The sequence below is a fragment of the Eucalyptus grandis genome, chromosome 7 (assembly GCF_016545825.1).
Source record: "Eucalyptus grandis isolate ANBG69807.140 chromosome 7, ASM1654582v1, whole genome shotgun sequence".
Lineage (NCBI taxonomy): Eukaryota > Viridiplantae > Streptophyta > Magnoliopsida > Myrtales > Myrtaceae > Eucalyptus > Eucalyptus grandis.
The window spans coordinates 39,919,862-39,942,252 of NC_052618.1; the positions used below are offsets into that span (position 1 = coordinate 39,919,862).

At 38.0% G+C, this 22,391-nt stretch overlaps 1 protein-coding gene across 5 annotated transcripts; it reads right to left on the reverse strand.

Moving 5' to 3' along the window:
- Positions 1-12,308: 12,308 nt before the first annotated feature.
- Positions 12,309-18,992, reverse strand: LOC104428620 (EG45-like domain containing protein). 5 transcript variants are annotated; one of them, XR_005553020.1, is made up of 9 exons: positions 18,585-18,987; positions 17,583-17,633; positions 16,686-16,772; positions 15,259-15,580; positions 15,051-15,113; positions 14,786-14,905; positions 13,840-13,960; positions 13,396-13,717; positions 12,309-12,756 (listed from the first exon to the last, which is right to left on the reverse strand). XR_005553020.1 is itself a non-coding variant. In XM_039317088.1 (3 exons), coding segments are annotated over exons 1-3 (462 nt in total). In that variant the 5' UTR covers positions 13,979-14,575; the 3' UTR covers positions 12,309-12,755. The 5 variants fall into 5 exon arrangements, 1 of the variants encoding a protein (XP_039173022.1); XR_005553021.1 differs by having other exon boundaries at positions 15,051-15,108; positions 15,259-16,772; positions 18,585-18,992; XR_005553019.1 differs by having other exon boundaries at positions 15,259-16,772; positions 18,585-18,992.
- Between the last annotated feature and the right edge of the window lie 3,399 nt (positions 18,993-22,391).

A 22,391-nucleotide genomic window follows, 5' to 3' on the forward strand; every position in this document is an offset into this window, starting at 1 on the left:
TCCAACCATTTAGTAATCAAAGTTTCATTCTCTCTTCAGAGCTTCTCTCTCTAGAAACTTTCTCTCTCTATGATTCGGGTTAGCGAGTGAGTGAGCAATCAATCCAAGGAAGGCTTAGCTTAGGCGTCTCGACAATCCCAAGCGATCCAAGAGAAGCCTGAGTTGCCGCACGATCTCGATCCCGAGTGATCAGCCCAGACAAGTGGTATCAGAGCAAAAGAGAGATCTGTTTCAAGAGATTAAGGAGCATTAGTTGTTCGAGAGAATGTCAAGCTAAGAAGCTATCATGGATGGAGAAGCCATTCAAGTCAAGGAGACCCGTGGCTGAACCAAGAGAAGAGAAGCCTTAATGGATGCCATGGCCGCGCTTGATAAGAAGCTCATGAAGGTATGGAGCACCATGGCCAAGTTCATGGAAGGACTTGACGAAGTAAAAGACAGAATCATGGAAGTTGAGGTCTCGCTCTATGAGGACTTCACAAACGGCATCAACCAAGCCACAGCCCCATAGCATGATAAGAATGAAGCCCTTGAAGTGTCGATCGACTTTCTAAGGGAAAGAGTCCAAGGGACAAGGTCGAAGCCATGAAGGCGGAGATCCAATAGCTCAAGACCGAGCTCACCCTATGCAAGATGAGCATCGCAAATGGGACGATGTCAATACAAGCGGTACCCAAGCTAGAGTTGTCAAAGCCAAAAGAATTCAAGGGTAACCGGTTTGCTAAGGAGGTGGACAACTTCGTGTGGAGCATGGAGCAATACTTTGGCACCGTCAACATCCAAGATGAAGCGATCAAGCTAAGAATCGCTTCAATGCTCCTCACCAATACCGCGATGCTTTTGTGGCGTAATAGGTGTGACGAGACCAAGTGCGGCGCCAATCCAGTGAACACATGGGATGACTTTGTGAAGGAGTTTTGGGACTACTTCTTCTCCAAGTTTGCTCAACAAGAAGCTCGTGGCAAGCTCCATTGCCTCAAACAAAGAGAGACGATCCGAGAGTACGTAAAGGAATTCACTGAGCTCAAACTCCAAATTCATAATCTTTGAGAGGGGGAGGCTCTCAGAGCCTTCATGGATGGACTCAAGCCACGGGTGTAACTTGAGCTCAAACGCCGGGATGTGAAGAGTCTCACTAGGGTGTAAAGCGTGGCCGAGTCCCTTGTCGACCTCATCAAAGCTGACCCATCAAAGAACTGAGAAAGAGATTGGAGGTCGAATTGATCCTCTGAGAATGAAGGTGGAGACACTCCTCGAGGCTTGAAAAACGAAGCATCCGAGTCAAGTCATGGGAATAAGGAGCCTCCAAGCCGTCCTTCCAAAAGGGTCGACCCCAAGCGGACTTCATCACGAGTAAGTTTGACCTACCTCTGCCATCTCTTTGCTTCATTTGCAAAGGCTTGCATTAGACACAAAAGTGTCCAAAGAAGGGCAAGATCAACGCTCTCCTTGCCATAGAAGAGGAAGAGGAGGAGCCCAAATAAGAGAAGAGACAAATCTAGTTTGGAACCATGAAGTATCTCAATGATGTCCAAACTTGATTGCCGCCCGAAAAGAAGGAAGCCACCTCGAACACGGACATGTTCTTCATGGAGATCGAGGTATGTGGTCAAGCTCTATATGCCTTGATTGACACGGGTGCTTCGACATGTTCATGTCCATCGAGGTAGCTAACCTTGGGACTTTGCGTGGAGCCAAATAGGAATTCATTCAGGACCGTCAACTTAGATAGCCTTGCAGGTGTAAGATCAACTCTGAATGTGGATGTTCGAATAGAAGGATGGAAAGGCAAGCTCTCATTTAAGGTAATTCCCCTTGATGGCTACGATCTCATTTTGGGCATGCAATTCTTCCATAGTGTGAGGTCCATGATCGACATGAGGACCAAGACCATCATGATCCTTGATCCATAATGCCCAGTAATGATTCCCATGATGAAAGGAGCAATCAACACCAAGACCATTGCCACAATCTGATGCATCGACAAAAGTCTAAAGGCCAAGAAGCGCATGACTGAGTCACGACTGAAGCTGCCATCCTTAGAGAAGCCGAACGTAGGGTTGGACCCTCCTGCATCAACTCGCGATAGTCGATCCAAGTGCTCTTCCCCAAGACCGAGTACTTGCCATGTGCCATGCCTAAGCCGAAGATGGAGCCATTTGGTTCGCCATTCAAGAGGCTCAGAACCAAGCAGATCAAAACAAGAGAGCTCAAGCTCTTGCCAAGAAGACCACTCTCTGAGTCGAGAGTGCTGAGGGCGTCCCTCGAATGAGTGGGGGAGAATGTCACGATCATGAGGTTTTCATGACCAAATGACCATGCATGTTCGAGGAAAACCTCCAAGGATCACCCAGGGTTTCTCATAAGAGCTTCCGGAATGTTCTAGGGATGAGCGAGACGGTAATTTTGCCGAGGATCTAGAACTCTCTTGGCATAAATGACGATGGTTAGTAGGTTGGGCGATACAATCTCGTCCGCTGGATGAAATCTTGATCAATGGTTGTAATCTAATAGTCTTAAGTATAAAAAAGGGTGCTCTCCCCTCATTTGTATCTATCCAACTATTCAATAATCAAAGTTATATTCTCTCTTTAAAGCTTCTCTCTTTTGAAGCTTTCTCTTTCTACAATTTGGGTTAGCGAGCGAGTGAGCGAGTGATCAATCCAAGGAAGGCTTGGCTTAGGTGTCTTGATGATCCCAAGCGATCCAAGAGAAGCCTAATCCTAAACGATCAGCCCCAATCCCAAACGATTGGCCCGTGACACTTGCCTTTTTCTAGGTGATCCATTTGTTTTCAAAATTGTAGAAATAGATGCTTCGGAAATAAGTTATAGAAGTATTCTCAAACAGGTCAAAAATAATAAAGAACAAATTGTGCAATTTGTTTCTAAACATTGGAACCAAAACCCAACAAAATTACTTTACTATCAAAAAGGAGATATTAGCTATTGTCTTAGCAATATCTAAATTTCAAAGAAGATCTTTTAAATCAAAAATTTTTGTTACGTATTGATTACAAATCAGCAAAAGAAGTATTAGAAAGAGATGTATCAAATATAGATTCAAAACAACTTTTAGGTATATTATTTGTCTTTAATTTTGACATTGAATTTTATTAATGAAACATTAAATTTTTTGCCTGATTTTCTAACGAGAGAATTTTTGCAAGGAAAACAATGTTTCCAAAATCCAAAAAAGACAAAGGTAAAGCTGTTGCCAAGACCTCAAAATCACAATTACCAATAAAAGACTAGCTACAAGCCTGGTTAGACCTAATGAAAGCCCAACAATCACCATCACCATTACCATCACCTCAATTACCTCAATAATTGAAAATACGTGTAGACATTCTTGAAGCCCAACAAACACCGTTACCACAATTAATATCACCCGATCTCACCCCATATTTATCTCTGTTACTTCCACAAGCAAAATAAGAAACCACCTCATCACAATTACATAAACCCCAACCTAAAAATCATTATCACTTTCTGCTCCCACCAAAGCTTGGGCATATATTGCTCAAGAAAATCCATCAAAGCAAATAGAAATCACTCTAAACCTATCACCATTAGCCTCTCACAACCCAAAAGAATCCCGATCGCTAAAAAAAAATCACAAGTGAAATAGTTATAAAACCACCCTCTTACTCTGTCGCAAAACCAACCATCTCCATGATAACATCATAGTCCTTGGCAAAATCACAATTCATCACTAAAAGCCAATTCCAAGACGACATGGAAATTGAAAAAGGATTTTATCACAAAAACCCAAAAGTTTATGCAAAAAATGTTTTCTTAGAAAATTGGTATTATAGATCACTTGATTTGTCAAAACTCTAAGCTTATTATGAAGAAATTTTTGTTGAAACCAAGTCAGTCACCTTCAAACATTTTGTATCACTTAAAACTCAAATAACATTACCCATTTTACAGTTATGATTCTTTAAGTTATACTGTCAGAAATGTGGAAACCAATCCATCATACCCAATTAAAATTCAAAGCCAGATTAACTACAAAATTATCATATCTTCTTACCTTCACCTATTGTGATTACCAAGAATCTTGGTAGAATACTTTTTTCCTCCAAAATGAAGATGACCATCACACTTGGCTCTTCTATTTTAAAAGTGATTTCAACACCGAACAATTATCTTTATGGTTTCAAAAATGGTGAAGTCATTTTGGCCCTATCATTGAAATCTTACCTCAATGATTTAAAAATAGCTTAAAAATTTTCCACACCCATTGATCATAGAGTTTCATTTCTCCAGCAAAAATCATTGGCCCAAGCTCATTTGACGGCCATTTAAATTACTTGAAGAATTTTGCAATGCATTGCAAAAACTCATCTCAAAAATAAAATCTTCATATTCCTCTAAATTCATCACAGTGGCAACGCCAATTAAGACTATTTCTACGGCATCGACCTGTCAAACGAAGATGAGGATGAATAGAAGAAACTACCTCACCAAAATTACAAATCACCAATCACCAAAAGATAACAAATATCAAAGAAAACAAATCATGAATATCATCATGCTGTTTTTTGAGGACGGGACTAGTTAGTATTCGGTATGGACCAAAGCAAAAGCCAAAAAAAAAAAAAAAAACTATTCACTTCGTCCAAATCTGCTCGAGCTCACCTATAAAAGGATGAGAGGAAGAAGAAGGAGGCAATCCCTTTAGATTTAGCACTCAAGCTCTTTGGCTCACTTGCTCTCTTACGTCTAAGGCTCCCTTTGATCGCATCCCTATTTCACTTTCATCCGAAATCACTTTGTAATCACTTATATTATCTTGTAATCACTCCCCAATCACTACCAATCATCCCCCATCACTTGTAATCACTTCTTCAAAATATCTTCAATCACTTGTACTCATTTCCGATTACGTGTACCATCAAACTTCAATAAGTATTTTCTATCACTTAATAGTATAATCAACCAAGTTTTGGTTGGTTTTATTACCTCATATTCTTAACTTTCCCTTTCTTTTACGCTTCAGTGGGATCTCTACTTGAGCACAAACTATCACCCTTGTAGAAGGTCACATTTTCTTTTCCTTTCTTATGCATATCATTGGAATCTCTGCTCAAGTACAGAGTATCACCCCCACATAAGATCAAATTGTTAATTACTTTCAATCACCTTTCACAATACCCCACTTGTGTACAAACTACTGCCCTTGTGGAAGGTCATTATTTATAGTCCTCGATTGTTTACATTATTTGCTTAATATTGTTCATATCCTATCTATATTTATTGTTCATCTACATTAATCACTAACCACTATTCCATTTTCTATATATATACTTGAAATCGTTCTAAGTTATTTTCTTATCTTTATATAGAACCCTAGATCTTGAGGGCTATCTAGTATCAAAGCCAAGGGGGATATATTGATTATCTTAATATTTTCTTTTTAATAGGTTTTTGAGTTTGGCCCAAACCTTCCTTAGATGAGGTGTGTTTAACTAGTAATAGTGCAGGCAGTAAAACACTGTAAGGTAATAAGTCCGTTGGTCAACTCTGGTTGGTAGCCTAGGAAGTGTGAAAACAAACTTATTAAAATGGATCAGTTATTCAATTCCAAACAAAAAAGATTTATTAAACTCTATAATTTAAAAATATTTCAAAATTTAATATGAAGTTAGGATTTTGACAAATCCAAATAAATGAAGCAAAAAAAATATAAAACATCAATCATTGTATCATTTGGACAATATGAACGGAACGTGATGACTTTACACTCAAAAAATGCTCATTCTGAATTTCAAAGAATTATGAATGATATTTTTAATCTTTATTTTGAATATATTCTAGTATACATAGATGAAGTTCTGACTTTTTTTACTAATATGGATCAACATTTTAAACATATATTCATTTTTATAAGCATTATCAAGAAAAATGGCTTAGTAGTCTCTCCTACTAAAATATCACTTTTCCAAGCAAAAATTAGATTTTTGGGACATAACATTTCATAATGAACTATCATTCCAATACGAAGAACAATTCTATTTATAGGAAAACCCTCCAGTACAGACATTAGTTCACACTGATATTGTTAAATAAATCAAAACTCATGTTAAAGGAATACCTTGCCTCCATTTAGTTCATCCATCTTAGTGTTTTATTCAAATGTTTATAATTGATAACCAACCTCGGTACCCCCTTTCTAGTTCAGCATTTTTATTGGCATAGAAAACAGAGAAACTCTAGGGTGATTGGCCTTTCCTAATTAGGCTTTTATCTAATAAATCTTGAATTTCTTTCTAGGAAAATTGCAAAACTTCTTGATCATTTGAGTTGGGCGAGCTCTTGTAGAAATTTGTTCTTCTGAGAAATCTGGTTCATAGGGTAAACTAACAATGTGTTTCTTTCTTTCCAAAATGCATTGATTAAGGTAGAACATATATTTGTTCGTTGTGTTTCTGAAGAGAAGCAATTTTGTCTTTTATTTTTTGTTCAAGTAATGTTTGCTCTATTCTTTAAGTTCTAAATAATCTTTCAAATATTGGAGCTGTTCCTCTTTATTTTTTATGAGAAAATTAATTTCAGTATTTGAGTATTCTTGTAATATGTTTAAATTTTTTGCTTGAGGTTTGGTAATGAATTTGAAAGTAATCTTTTTGTTCAAAACTTGTGTTTCAATTCCTTCACTAGCGACGGTAAAAGGTTGGATCAACTATATAAAAGGTGTAGCTAAGATTACATTTTGCCTTATATTTTTTATTAAAAAGAAAGATGTCTTATAAGACATTTTGATTTTCACTACCGAGACTTCAAGTAATTCATAATTTATTTTAAGTTTATCTCCTGAGGCTGACTTTAATGATTCCATAGTTTTGTGAAAATATTTTGTTGGTATTAACCCTTTTCTTGTACAATTAAGGTCTGCCCCGGTATTAAAAAGGGTCATCGTGTTAATGGTGAATTCATCATTGATTTTTGTTGATATCTATTGTCCATTTTTTTATATTATTTCCGATAAAGTCATTAAGAAGTTAAGATCAAAATTATTTGGTGAATTTTCATCTTCTTTTTCTTTCCCTTTTTCTATTTTAGATTTTATTGCCAAAATTTCCTTTTGCATTTGGGCTCGGGTAGCTTGAAGAGCTTGTATTTCTTTTTCTTTTTTAATGATTAATTTTATTATTAAGGTCATTAAGATTAATAGGTCTAGATTGAATTTTCCTATTAAGAATATTTTTAAGATTATAAGTCGTATTAGAATTAGCAGGAATTTTCATAGAGGATTGGAGTTTATCTAAATATTATTTTTTAGCTTCTAGACCTGAAATTGTATCAATAGTTTCTAATAAAAATACTTCTTCTTTTGTTCAAACACTGAGTTAATGTGATGGTTCATCGGGAGAAAAATAATTATCGTCTGATTTTGATGAGGTTTCTATTTCATTGATTTGAAGACCCTCTTCTTCAAGGAAGTCTTTTGAAGACATATCATCATCTGTGTATCTCCACAATGTCATTGAGTTGATAGAGAGTTTCTTCATCTATTGAGAGCTCATTTAGTCATTTATTTACTTGACAATATTTTGAAATATGTCCCTTTTTCTCACAAGTGTAGCATTTAATATCCTTGTTAACTTTGCTTTTAGGTTTTTGTTTGTGTTTATTTTGTTTATCAACCTATGATTTGTTTTTATAATGGTTTTTGGATATATATATTATATATATATATATAGGAGGACAATGTCCTTTACACTTTGGTTTTGAGGGGTCGGTGTAGGAAGGATCATATAGAGCATAGAAATCCCCTAAATCCCTATTGGTTAGTGATTGTTCATTTTTGAGTTGTTTTTGTAATTTGATTGAATTACACATCTATGCTCCTTGTTTATAAACAAATGAAATTAACTTTCCATAAGATAAAAGATCATAAGATATTTGATCATTGTATTCCTCTATTATTTTATTGCGAACCCGATCGCTTATTAAACGGAGTAATCCTGAAGAAAAATAAACAAATAAAAAAGAAGAAAAGGGGTAATCCTACTAAAAAAATTTCTTTCCAAAAGGTTTGGTTACAATCTGGCTTGACCTAAGGATTTGTATTTCATATTTGAAGGAAGGTACCGGTTTATATCTTTATATGGGTTGGGTCTCCTATAAAGTGTTGAGACATAGAATAGATAAGAGTACAAATAGCATCTTGGATGGCTTGCCCGTTTGCATCTTTGGCACACCGTTCATATTCATCTATTTTATATGCATCTAAGATTTGAGTTTTTTGTTCATCGGTAAGGTAATTATCCCCTTTGTAGGAAAACATCTTCGTATTCTCTAAATCTACCTAAGGATTTGCATTTCATATTTGAAGGAAGGTACCGGTTTATATCTTTATATGGGTTGGGTCTCCTATAAAGTGTTGAGACATAGAATAGATAAGAGTACAAATAGCATCTTGGATGGCTTGTCCGTTTGCATCTTTGGCACACCGTTCGTATTCATCTATTTTATATGCATCTAAGATTTGAGTTTTTTGTTCATCCATAAGGTAATTATCCCATCATCATTTTAATTGCCCTATAAAATCGAATACTAAAAGATTAGCAACGGCATGATTGGAAACGTCTTTTTGAGTTTTATACGCATTTGCCGCCATAACCATTTGATTTAGAATATTAATAATGTTATTTTTAGAGACACTATTTATATTCCATTCATAAATGGCATCATGAGAATAGTTATTTCGAATCCTATGGGATGATTCTTCCAGGGCAATGTTAGGAGGTGTAGCTCTTTGGTAATAAAGCTTTTGAGGGTGTTTTCATGAGAGTCTATTTCAGGAGCTAATTCATTTTCATATTCTTTGTTGGATTTTTCAAGGACATTTATTTGGTCTGGAGTATCATTGATGATAAGTCCTCTTATCCTAGAGGTTTCCTTAGTTGGAGGTCCTTTGACACTGGGAATGTCAAGAATTGGCATTCTTCCTAAAGACCTCCTTCTCTTTCTATAGCTTTACCAAATTCTGGAATATAGATTTTAGGAAATTCAAAGGGTTTAAAGATTAGCTTCCACTAATCCTTGGCTCACTTTGCCTTTGGTGCCTTATGTTATCTCATTTGGAAAGTGAGGAATAACATTATCTTTCGCAATCAAAGATTATTCCTCCTGGCTTTAAAGGACCACCTTCGTAAAGCCGTCAATGATAGGGCTTAACCTTCCCTAAGGTCTCGGACAACCCCCGTAATAGAAGACTCCAATTTAGCTGGGGCATCCACCCCTCCATCTTTGATTGATTATGCTGACTGTTGGCTGCTTGCCGCCTTTGATGTTCCTGCCCAGGGGTTTCACACTTGCTTATTCCCTAGGGATTATTTGAAGTCGCCCCTTCTTTTTTTTCTTTGGAGGGTCTCTGTGCCGCCCCCCCACCCCACCCCTTTGTTCCTCGGCCTGATGGTTGGTGAAGCTATTGCGTCATCCTGCTCCTCGTCTCCTTTGCTACATTGCTGCCCATCTCGCTGTTGCTAGGTGATGCTACTAATGGAACTCTCCTGGGTCTTCGTTGATGGTGTGGCTTGTGTTTCCAGCTTGGTGTCCCTCCTATTTTGTTCCTCTTTGTGTCTTTTCCTTGTGCGGGCCACAATGTTGTGTGCTCTTCCCCTCGTCTCCTTTGTTGGCCGTTGTTTTGGCCTTCTTTTGTTGCTGCTTTTATTTGCATTGTATCTCTCTTGTAGCTCTTCCCTCCCCTTTTCTCCCGGCCCCCTTCCACTCGTTTGGACTTCCTGTCTTTCGAGTGTAAGCTGGTGTCGGGGTCCCCTTGCTATACAGCTGTATAGCTTTTTGTGCAAAAGTCTATATACTTCTTACCTTTTACCCAAAAAAAAGGGGTTTAAAGATTGGTATTTTAAGGATTTCAAGTTTTGCCAATTGTGAAGAGTATAATAAAATAGAAGATTCTATCCTATTTAATTAATTACCAATAGTGTGGAGATTTTGATTAGTATGATTATTTTGTTGTATTATTTTTATATTTTGAGGATCATCTATTTCAGTTGTGATACAAAATGGTGCGGCAATAATTTCATTATCTCTATGCTGAATTTTAATTTTTTTCAAAGGAGGATGGTTAGAATCTATGGTTTGACCATTATTTAATTGCCATTTATAAGTGTGACCTAGAACATAAATTTCTTTTGGTCTAAGGAGATATTCTTCAAACCAATCAAGAATTTCTAAACTAGGAATTTAATTCGGAAGAAAACAAAGAAATTACACAATTGTTTTTTAATATCTTCCACAATCAAGCAAAAGAAATTAAAGAAAAATATTAAAATTTGCTTTATGAACATGAAACTTCACCTTCAAGTATGATTACTCGACTGAAGCTATGTTTGTAGAATAATTCATCCAATGCCCATTTGCAATGCCCCGTAATGAACACACATGAGATTGGAAAGAAAATACCAAAGAAATAGCAGAAGAAATTGATCTTAGGTGCAATTTTTTATAGCATGCAATCAAACTTCCCGGGCCTTTCAGTTTGCACCGGCTTAAAATCCAAATGCCGCATTGAACACCAGTTATTTTCTAGAAATACAGGCATGTACTAAAATCTCTGCAAAAGAAACTAATTCAGGATTACGACTTTCATCCAGAAATAGTCAAACAACAAAAAGCTCTCTCTTCTCAGTTTCTTGATTTTCAGATAATAAAGAAACAATTGAGTGAAACTTGTTCTGTGAAAGACCTCAGCAGCTCACCTGCATGTATGTTGACTGATAATGACTCAACGCCTTCTTTCTAACTTGTGGATCAGACCTATGGAAACAATTTTGTGGTCAAATACAAATACCTCAAAATAATAATAATAATAATAATAATAATAATAATAATAATAATAATAATAAATAAATAAACAATCGTGGGGGGAAGCTAGCACGGCTATAAAGGAATGCTAGATTTGTTTTGCTAGAACAGAAACTGAGGTTATACTACTTGGAATACAAAAAGTGGGTACATTTATACAATAATAGGAGAACTAATCTATGCAAAGCGCCTTGAGCTCTGATAAACAAAAAAGACTTTACAGAACAGATCTACTATACTTCAAGATAGACATAATGGTCCTCTAAAGATAATCAGTTCGGCTGCATGCCATGATCACCACTGCTGCCACTTGGGTCGATATATCCAACAAAAAGATATCAGTAATTAAGACTGACAAAATTGGACTTGTAAATTAGGGAAGATAAATAACATATTATTGTCAGAAGAAAAACCCGTATATTGTCCATCCGTCTTTAAAGGCCTTTAACTGCAAGATTAGCAAAACAGAAACATTAGTAGCACTCAAGACATTCCACCAGAAAAATTGGTATTTCTGGGTTTCGCCCCTCTTTCTGGTGTTTTTCTTGCTATTTGATTATGCCCCTGAAAGAGTTAGTGGTCAGTATTTTGTAACCCTTCGAGATTGCGTTTCTCGCCTTTGCAAGTTGTGGTTCTTCATCTTACATGCTCATCGGAAGAGGCGGACTATATCGCCTATGAACAACCTTGAGGTGAATGAACCTGTCATTCTCCAGTGCGAGTCCACCCAGTCAAGAGTTTGTCCCTCGGAGTGAAGAGAAACAGAAGTCAATATGCACATCTCAAGGAAATCGAGCAACTTCAGAATGGTTCTTGGGATATATCATACCATCATATTAAGATAACGACGAAACATTGGCAGTGATCATAGGACTGATGTGAACAATGCTGGATTGGGGAACAAGAAGATCCAAGTGAAAGCAAAGCAAAAAGTCTTTTCGAGAGGTTTAGTTCTATCTATAGGACTGATGTGCGCAATGCCGCTGCTGAAGGTGGACAAAAGAACACTACTTTCGGTGCCTCAAGTTGGCAAAAATGTTGGTTTGGGGATGATGGCGCTGTTTGTCTATCGTTGTTGCTTTTAGATAGTCCTAGTGGGAGGGAGATGCTTGGGAAGACCATTGTTATGAACGCGAAAATAGTGAAACAGCGTTCAACTGCATTGGCAATTCCAAGAGTAATTGTGTTCAATTGTCTTAATAAATCCAAATTCTAGCTGCGTTCAATTATTTGCAATGATAGATGTCTTGTCCCAAACACTGCATACCTATTTTAAATTTCTTGTACTAACATTGTCGGCTCCTCTAATGTCCATGTTTCGATCTACTATCATCATGTCACGCAAGCCGAAAAGATAAAGGATACAGGTTCTTAAAGCTTTCGATTACTCTTGTGGTCCTGATTGGAAGCGAGGGATTAGACCGGAGATGAAGAAAAAAAGAAACAGAACAACCATCACCGGTTATATGCTTTAAATGAAATCTAGAAAACCTCTCTTCATTAGAAAGTGGATAATTACAATTAAAAGAACCAACTGGACGTTAGCAATCAAGTAGGTATACAGTTTACAAAAGAGGTTAAATCAACTTATGATTTCAACAGACCTGGTGATGTAGGATATTATACTACTAAGTCTCTTCTTCCCACGAAAATATCCAGCTAGTTCTCTGTTCATGCATGAACTAGAAAAAGAGTTGCGGTTGAACTTGGATCGCAACTAAAAGAAACATGCGGCAGCTTCCTATATCTAAACGATTTCAATGGAATCCACATCTATGGTAGCAGAAGATCTCCAGATGATATTATCAGCAACGTCAGAATCAGGATGGATACTCCCTACAACAAAATCGGCCTTTGGACCGTCTTCTGATCAGCTACACTTGCAATCCCAGAAAGGCCAACGGTAGGTGCTATTCTGTAAGAAAACAGCAACCCGATGAGCTTATCAGCCTTATTCCACCGATAGATTTCTCTAAAATAACCTAAGCAAGGTAAGTGAATGTTCCTGCATAAGCCTGGTCAGAACAACATTAAATTCTCCTAGAAATCAACCGACATTTAACAACAGAAATGCAGGTATAATTCCTATTAGGCTAGTTTTAAGCACATTTGATTTCATGCATTTAATGACAAATCTAGAACTAGCCTGAAAAGGCCTTAGAACACAATCGATAGTTTATCCACCAAGCATTCATCCTTGCAACAACATTTTCCAAATTGCACAACACATCTCTACTTCTTACCAAACCAAGCGCGATGTACCCAATGACACAACATCATGTGATCAGCACATAGTACAATCATCGCACGTTAGAAGCCACAGGTTAGCAGATCCAGTCTTAAAGAATCTCTGTTAGTGGTCATTGCAGTACCGTCTTCAACCCCTCAAAAGCCAAAACCCAAACCCTCAAAAGCCACTGCAGCACCTTCTCCTCCAAGCCCTCTCTGTCACCTCCGCCCACACCCATCAAACTCTTACACAGCGCAATTCAACTTGAATGGGGCGTCTGAAAAAAGAAAAGAAACAGGAGAAGACAGAAGAATGATTCCTTACCATTGGAATTCGATGGCGACGGAATCCGCGAACGGCTTAGCGATTAGAACGAACGCCTCCTCGGACAGGACCAACGTGGCGCCGGTCACGGACTGCTTGTGCGCCGCCGCCGAGGAATTGGCCGAGAGGGCGTTGTCGATGATCTTGACCTGGATTAGGCCATCGCTCCCGCAGCTGGAAGGGACGGACGGCGACGCGGCGACGCACCGCACCGCGTACACCCGGCCGCAGGCCGCCCCGTTATTCCACAGATCGCCGCCCGCCGCCGCGAACAGGTTGCCCGGAGGAAGCTGGGACGGGTCATCTCTATAGCATTCCGTCGCTAAACCAACAGCAAGAAAAAAAGAAAAAAAGAAAAAAAAAGGGATTTAGCGAGCTCCTCTCTCTTTTCTAATCCTCCCTTCTGTTTTTTTTTTTTTTGGGGGGTTGGTTTCAAGAACTTACGCGTGTACGGAGAGCTGTAATAAGCAGCCGTGCCGACGTCGGCGTCGGCCCCAGAGATGATCGCCAACACCACGAAGAGGAGGAGGAAGCTGAGGAAGAGCTGCTGCTGCTGCTGCTGTTGCTGATGCAAAGAAGACATCTCTTTAATGTCCTTTTTTTTCCCTTTTTTTCGATAAAGAAGAATACCTTTTTATAGCGCAATACAGAAAGTTCTAGTATATCCCCTACGTGATTACGTCGCCTCAAAAAATTACTCGACGAGGACGCCATCGCGCCCTGGAGGGCATCGGATTCCACACAGGCGAAGCGGGCGGGGCCGCGACGGACGGGTAAGTGGGGGGGCACGGGGTGGGGCCGAGAGGAGGGTCCAATATTTTGACCCGACGAAAAAAGAATGAATGACGGCCGATCTACGTCTAGAAGGAATGACGGTCGCTCGTGCAGTTCCCGCCGATTCAATGACACGACTTCTGCCGCAGTGTGACGTGGAAAGTGGCAGTAAAGTTCACAATGTGCTTTTTCATCTGCAGAACTCACCCACAGTTCGAGCCTAAGCCCAATTTTTTCCTTTTTTTTTTTTTTAAAATTCGAGGCATTCTCTAGCACTTACTTATCATATGTTTTAATTCAAATATCCGATTATAGTTTAGGCATTTCCAGAATCCATACTTAATCCATTTCCGTGAAAGCAGCTGCTGCAGCCTCGAAATAGTTGGAAAAAATCCGGCGCAATCTCCGTATCACTTGCGTTCATGCGAAGAAGATTGTGAATAGGCACTTTGCTTTTAGATGTAGTGAAAGCAACCCAGCAAATAAAGATATATATATTTTCACCTTCAAGTGAATGATTGCTCGAGTGAAGTTTATATATGTAATGCCCCGGCATGAACGCACATGAGATTGGCAAAAGCCTATCGAAGCAAATGGCAGAAGAAATCGATCTTACGTGCGATTTTTTACAGTATGCAATCAACTCCCGAGGCCTTTCAGTTTGCACCGGCTTAGAATCCAAATGTTGCACTGTACACCTGTACTTTTCTAGATATACAGGTACGTACTAAAATCCCTGCAAAAGAACCTAGGTCAGGAATACGACTTTCATCCAGACATAGTCGAATGACAGAAAGCTCTCTCTTCTCAGTTTCATGATTTTCAGATAATAAAGAAACAACCTAGCAAGACTTGTTCCGTGAAAGACCTCAGCGGCTTACCTGCATGTAGGTTAACTGATCATATATCAAGGCCTTCTTTCTAACTTGTGGATCAGACCTATCCTACTGAAACAATTTTTTGGTGAAATACAAATACCTCAGAACAAAAACAATAAAGGAGAGAAAAAGAAGAGAGGGGAGGGGGGGGATTTGTTTTGCTAGAACAGGAACTGAGGGTATACTACATGGAACACAAAAAGGTGGGTACCTTCAAGCAACAGCATTCTGATGTCTGGAAAATGAGGAGAATCCAATAATGGAAGAACCGATATGAGCAAAGTGCCTTGAGCTCTCATAAACCAAAAAGACTTCACACTGTACTTCAAGATAGACATAATGGTCCTCTCAAGATAATCAGCGTGGTTACATGCCGTGATCACCACTGCTGCCGCATGGGTCTGATATATCAAACGAAAAGTTATCATCAAGTAAGACTGACAAAACTGGACTTGTAAATTAGAGAAGATAAATGACATATTATTGTCAGGAGAAAACCTGTATTTTGTCCATCCGTCCTTGAAGGCCTTTAACTGCAACATTAGCAAAACAGGAACTTTAGAAGCACTTAGAACGTTCCACCAGCAAAACCAGTATTCCATATGTGCATAGTTTTAACATAAGAGTGGGATACGCAATGAAACAGACTGATAGATCCTCAAGCAATTAACACAATAAAAACCCACTAAGATTCCTTGAGGAGATTGATTCAAAATTAATGGAGTCACTCCATTTCATTTTTTCAACAGGAGGATATATACCTAAGATGGCTCAGTAAGCTTTTTTCGTTTCTACTTTTCATTGTTTAGAGCGAAACATTGTACATTTCCACCTACTGTGATCCTTTATGCTTTGTTTGGGACATGGATTGAATGAAGATAGGCCAAGAAAATTGGGAATTTTTTCAAATGTGACGAAATTAACAATAACTTTTACATAAATCAATAAGTGTATTGGTTAACAATCTTCCCCAGTCAGAATAAGAAATGTTTTGTATTGCAAACATTTCATAATTCTTAAAAGGCCATCAAAATATGACTAAATTGGTAAGATAGACTAATAGTCAAAGGACCTTCATAACATTTACAGTTTAAAATCACCCACTGGATCACAACTAGAATGAGCATGTCGAAATGTGAGAAACAAGTATTAACAAATGGAGTAGAAATACTAGCTAACACACATTCAAGATCTTGAACAAGAGCCTTCATCATATTCTTCATCTTGTCATTTCTTAACCTCTGAGTTGAAGGCACCAAGTGGGTGAAGCAAATAGATCAAGGCACATTCAAAAACAAATAAATTGCAGATTGAGCAGGATGAATGGTAAACAGGATTCTTCCAACATCAAAGAGAGGTCAAGGACTAGACTTCACAGCAGAGAATGAATTCATCTCCTTCAGTTTTAGTCGCTCAGTAAAATTTTCAATTTCTACAAGTAAAGCATTGGATCACAACAATTGCGATCAAACCCCAAACTGACAGATTCCGAATATGCAGAATGCGATTTTCCCGATGCACGAGCCAGGCAAATACTAAAAGATTCATATGCTGCAGGCTTGCATACAATCCATATAGTTCCAGTCCTCTACAGAAACATCATGATGGAAACACATGCTTACAAGCAAATTATCACACCTTCTAGGCGCATAATACGGCTTTGTTGCATGCTTATCTGATCAATTAGTTCCACATTTGACTTGTACAATGAGTCTCGGCTTCAACCTATAAAATGAAAGATGTATCTAAGAAATCTATGATGATTTCTAGTAGATGTGGGATAGAAAAGGGAGGACACGCACAATAGATTTCTGGTGTCTCTCTCTCCTCCCCCACCCTCCTCCCCTTTTCTCTTTCTCTTGTTAGCATTGACTATAGCATCATAAAAGGCCTCTAAGTCATTACTCACAAGCTACTTTTTCCAAAAGGACAGAAGCAAACCAACCAAAAAATGAAACAGTTCCACCAATAGAATTTCTTGACTCAATTATTAAACACGGCACATGAGAATTTCTAGCATCATCTAAGTGCAAATCCTCTCAGAAGCTACTCCTCCCAAAGGACAGCAGCACGGTTAGACCATCCAAAGATCAAACCAACCAAATAATGTAATAGGTCCACCATTAATACTTCTTGAATAACCAGAGAAACACAATACATGAGAATTACTATGCTCTTTTAATGAGGTATCCTATTCTCACTCACACAGATTGACCCTTCCCAATCGATATTTCTAACAAGATAGTAAATTTAGCACTTAGCATTGTCAAATATATGCGATATGACAAATTCAGAAAGGTTCCTCCCACATGGCAAGGAAAAGGTTCCACCACGCATGTAGTTGCAGATCTAAAGTTACCTAAGCTTATATTTACTAAACTTGAAAGTCTAGGTGCTGGCTGCACACCATAACAACAAATTTACTGAGTACATATCTTAATAACTGAATGTGTATCCCTTTGGAACAAAGCTAGAGACTCAAATGGCCATTGATCCAGAAGGAGAGACCAGCATGAGGTATTAGGATGGACTTACAGCAGCAGCAAGTCGATCAGCATATTCTGATTGTGTCGTGAAAAGACGCATCTTAGGGAGAGAAAAAAAGGGAAAACAACAAGATAAAAGTCAAACGAGGAAACAGATAATATTGGTGGATAAACAGATGAAGTAAGGGCAACCATTGGAAACATATACTAATGCAAGAAGAATTGATCACGAAAGCCAAAATGACTGCTAAACACATACATAGATTGCTTGATGCTGAAACATCTCTTTAAAGCTGAAGAAATACGATAAAGTTGGGGAAGAAACTGAACCGAAAGATTTAACTGAAACAGGCAAAGAGAAAAGTTGAACAGAAATCCTTTTTCCCCGGCCAAGAACCGTTTTGACTATCCGTTTTTGATAATCATAAGATAAGGCATCTCCCAAACCATCGAACAATAATTTATACATGAAGTCAGGGAGCTAAAGGGATAAAAAGGCGGCAGTTGAAGGTGAATCTAATAGAAAATGTTTGAATGTGGTTATAGAATTTAGTATGTCTTATGATAGTATTACTATAATTCTTGAGGGTAATTTGATAAGTGAAAATTCATGAATGAGGCAAAAGGCAATACAATAATGTACTCAATCATAAGATGTCCTGTCTCCTTTACTAGAAAGCAGACCAGCAGAGGAAAGAAAAACGAGTTTCACCTAAAATACTACCGCTAAAGCATCAAATACCCGAGTTAACAGACCCATATTTTGCCTCTTGAATCAAAGCATCTCTTAATTTTTCCTGCAAATTACTTAGAATTGGATCTGAAATTCCCAAAGTGCTATATGTCCATGGTCACCAAAGCAAAATTTTCCAAAGTGACACCACAACAGAGCCCAGAAGGCAAGTGCCATCTAAAATTACGGTATCCAAAGCTACGAGACCTTCTGCGATCTACATCATTACTAGGAGTAAGAAATCTAGTACTAACAACCTCTTCTGATTTTTTTCTACATCAAACACTTCTTTCACAAGTCGCAGAGGAACTTGCTCACCATCATCTCTCCGGAGCCGGCGGGGGGAATCGCCGTAGCAGCTGAAGATCACGCGGCGAAGGCGTCGCGAGCACCGAACATGGCCGAGCTAGCGAGGGGAGCTTGAGGATTTTTTAGAAGGCTTTGATGGCGAATCTCGAGCGTCGAAGGTGGGGTGCTTTGTTCTCCTTGAAGCGACGACGACGACGACGACGACGACTAGGAGCGGCGAGTCAACATAGCCGAGCCGAGGCGGGAGACCGGCTTCCGGAGCCGGATGATCGGCGCCAGCCGACCGAAGCCTGTTTGGAGACGAGGCTTTTGCTATTCTTCGTCGGGATAGCCCAGTTCCGATCTCTCGAGTCCGATAGGGCGTCAATCCTAATCCAATTCGAGAACTGGACGGAAGTAACTGTTTCTGGGTAGTTCCCGAAAGCCGGTTCAGTTCCCAATTCCGAATCGGATTGACAGATGAACAGAAATTTCTTAATTATTTTTTAAAGTAAATCCTGACTAGTATATTATCTTTTTCTTTTATTGTCGGGAAATTCCTACTTATAAGAAATACAAGAAATTAAAAGAAGAAGAAGAAGAAGTAATTATCAGTTCTAAGATTGACTCTAAATCCAATTCGATTCCAAGATAGAGTAGGTTGTTCCCTATCCACAATCAAGGAACCAATCATGCCCAATTTGATTCCAAATTTTAAGATGCGAACTAATCATCACAAGTAAATAAGTGTGATCGAGCAATTATATAATGAAACTATCTCACTAATCTTTCTTTTGGAAATAGACACATAGCATGTTGGGTTTCACTTTTCTACAAAATACTTCTCACGTGAATCTTTTCGATTTTGTCTATATTTCCAATTTTGCATAACGACAATGCATGAGAAGCTTTCATAAACCCAGCATGCTCATTTTCATTGTCATTCTTCTCTCTAGATTGATGAAGTTCCTTTTCCAACCTCAATACTTTCTCAATTTCCTACCGTAGCGATCTTTAATTTTTCTTTTTCCAAATCAACATACTTGGCTTTCTTAGATTCTGTTTCTTCCTTAAATCTCTTGTTCTCATTAAGAGGTTACTCTTTTGACTTTTCTTTACAAAAGTATTTTTTAGTATTTTTTAGTTGCGTTTGGAAACAACTTTGCAAAGCCCATCGTTACTTTAAAGGCCCTTGGACAAATGCAAGTGTATCTAGAATTTATTTTTAGGAGCCCAATTTCCAAATGCTAGCATTTCCAAGGCCTTGTAAAGACCTTTAGCTCAAGGCTCTCTGGGTGCGTTTGGGAACGCTTTTAGGAAAAGTCCTTAGCAAAATGCAAAGACCTTTGAGTTTAATGTATTTTCCAAAATGCCTCCCTTACTTTTGCTTTCTGGCATTCTCGGCGTACAACTAGACCTCAATTAATGAATTTTTGAATTTTCAATCTTACTCTTCTTCGAGGAATCTCCCAACCCCGCTTTCACTTTCACTCTACGCGGACGCCAAAAGGCATCTTTTCCCCTTTACCTAACTTTTTGTCTTCCCAAAAAATAGTAAAGACAGTTAGCGAATTTCAATACTTGAAGACAACTGTGAAAGATTTGATTCCAATTAAAATTGACAAAGATCCGGGTCTTCTCACCATGATTGTAGTGGCTCGTATGTAGAACCATCTACCTCGTTTATAGCACGAGCAATTTCTGCAAATGATCCTTACGAACTTTTCTCGAATTTTACTTATATGGCCGGTTCAACTTTGCAGAGAGGTCACATGACCAAGCCAATTGACATTCTTGTTTTTACAAGGTGTTCAACTTTTGTTGGTTTATCCAAATTTTAATTTACCCCTATACTGCAACTAAAGGTTCTTTCAAAATTCGACACACTTCTGTTCAATAACTTTTTTTTTCGCTTTATATAGAGCCAAAGTCCTTCCATGCTTTAGATGTCCTATTGTACGTAGTATCTACGTATGCCTTGGGTACATAGAACCCATTCTAAACAGTCATATACACACATTTATGAACTTGGATTATTTTGTATATTCAAAACATTATAGGGGATATTTTTCAATATGTTTGACTAGATTCATGCTGTCAAATCCTTGGTGCTTAATTTAGTGAGCATTTTGGGATTCGTCTTACTTGTAAACCAATTTGCAAAACCTCTTACAATTCACAAAAAATGTTTGGATCAAGCATGGATGTGTCATTTACAACACAACCCTAAAACGTTTAAACACATAAACAATCTAAAGACCCCATTAATAGTAAGGTTGATGAAAGAGGAAATATTATACCTTCAATATAGATAAATCAATCTAATGATTTTTATCAACTTTTTCTGAACTATTGTTTCTTCATTTGTTTATTTATTTAATGATTAAGATTGTAATTTAAGGGAATATTAATAAAATAAAGTTATTTGCAATGTCTCTTTAAAGTTCAATCTGTAGTTACTCCTTGTAGTATACAATTGCTTAGTTCAAGTTTTTATTAGAGTAATTCTTTAGTTGAAGTTGTGAACTCTTTATGATCATAATATATACTTAAAGCACGTTAGTTAACAAAGATCAGTATCAATGTTCAAATTTATTACAGAAAATCTTTTGCAAGCCGGGCATGTTACAATTTGGTTCAATGCCCCCGGTTTATCATTACCCAATTTTACTGTTGGGGTTGACTCCGATAACAGAAACAGTTTAAGGCCATGCTCAGGACCTAACAAAGATCAGTATCAATGGTCAAATTTATTACAGAATCTTTTGGAGAAATCAACTGGGGCACAACAATAAGTAGAAGAGAGGAACTGGGGTTTGTATAAAAACAAATGGAAAATACCATAAGGCGGTGGAGTAAAGCAAATTGTTTTGACTTAAGCAGACATTTTTGTGCTTTCATGGTAACACGTGATTTTTGTATTTTCAATTAATAGCAATTTGCACCCTTTTCATGATTAATTAGTTCTTTTGAGATTTTTTTTCCATCAATTGAATAAGCTAAAAATTGTTATAGCCATTTAGAAAGTGAAAATAGCATGGGGCAAAGATAAAGTACAAAAGAAATATTAGTTTGAGACTGAAATAAATAATCGATGATAAGACAAATTGTGATCAACACTAAACGTTTCATATACATCCTCTTAAAAGGAGCGTTTGGAAACACTCTCAAAGTCCTTTGAACGTCTAAAGACCCTTGGATAACTTGTTGAAGTGTTTGGTAAAAGTTTTTTAGAGCCAATTAGGAAAAAGAATTGCATTTTCGAAGTCTTCCAAAGACTTTTAGCTCGAGGTGACTCGGCATTGGGCATTTAGCACTTTCAAAAATGGTGGAGTTCATTATAGACATTTCCACATTCTTTTTCTACCCTTGAAATTGATAGACTCATCACTCTCCTTTGCTATTATCTTTCTCTTAACATGGGCATGGTCCATACTCGATGGTTGAGTCAAATGGGCTAGATTTGGGGGGTCGATGCAAGATTTGGAGAATCGAGGATTGCCGAGGCTCATCGACTGTCACCGCGGCTTGTGCAACCCTCGATTGAGTTAAATGAGCTCTACTTGAGTGTGGTTGATTTCAAGACTTGAGTCTTGTCGTCCTTGTCAAATGTAACTTGCCTAAGTTCATGTGACCTCGTCATCGCCTCGCTTGGGATTGTTCAACCTTGGTAGTCAATCACCTGGGTCACACGACCTTAGCAATATCAAGCTTGGGGTTGCGTGACCTTTGTGACCACCATGGCCAAGCCTTCTAGCTTTGCCTGACTTAGGTTAGTTGTAGTTTTTGTTGTTTGTTTTTTCTTTTCTACCCAAATCCTACCAAATACTATTTGCA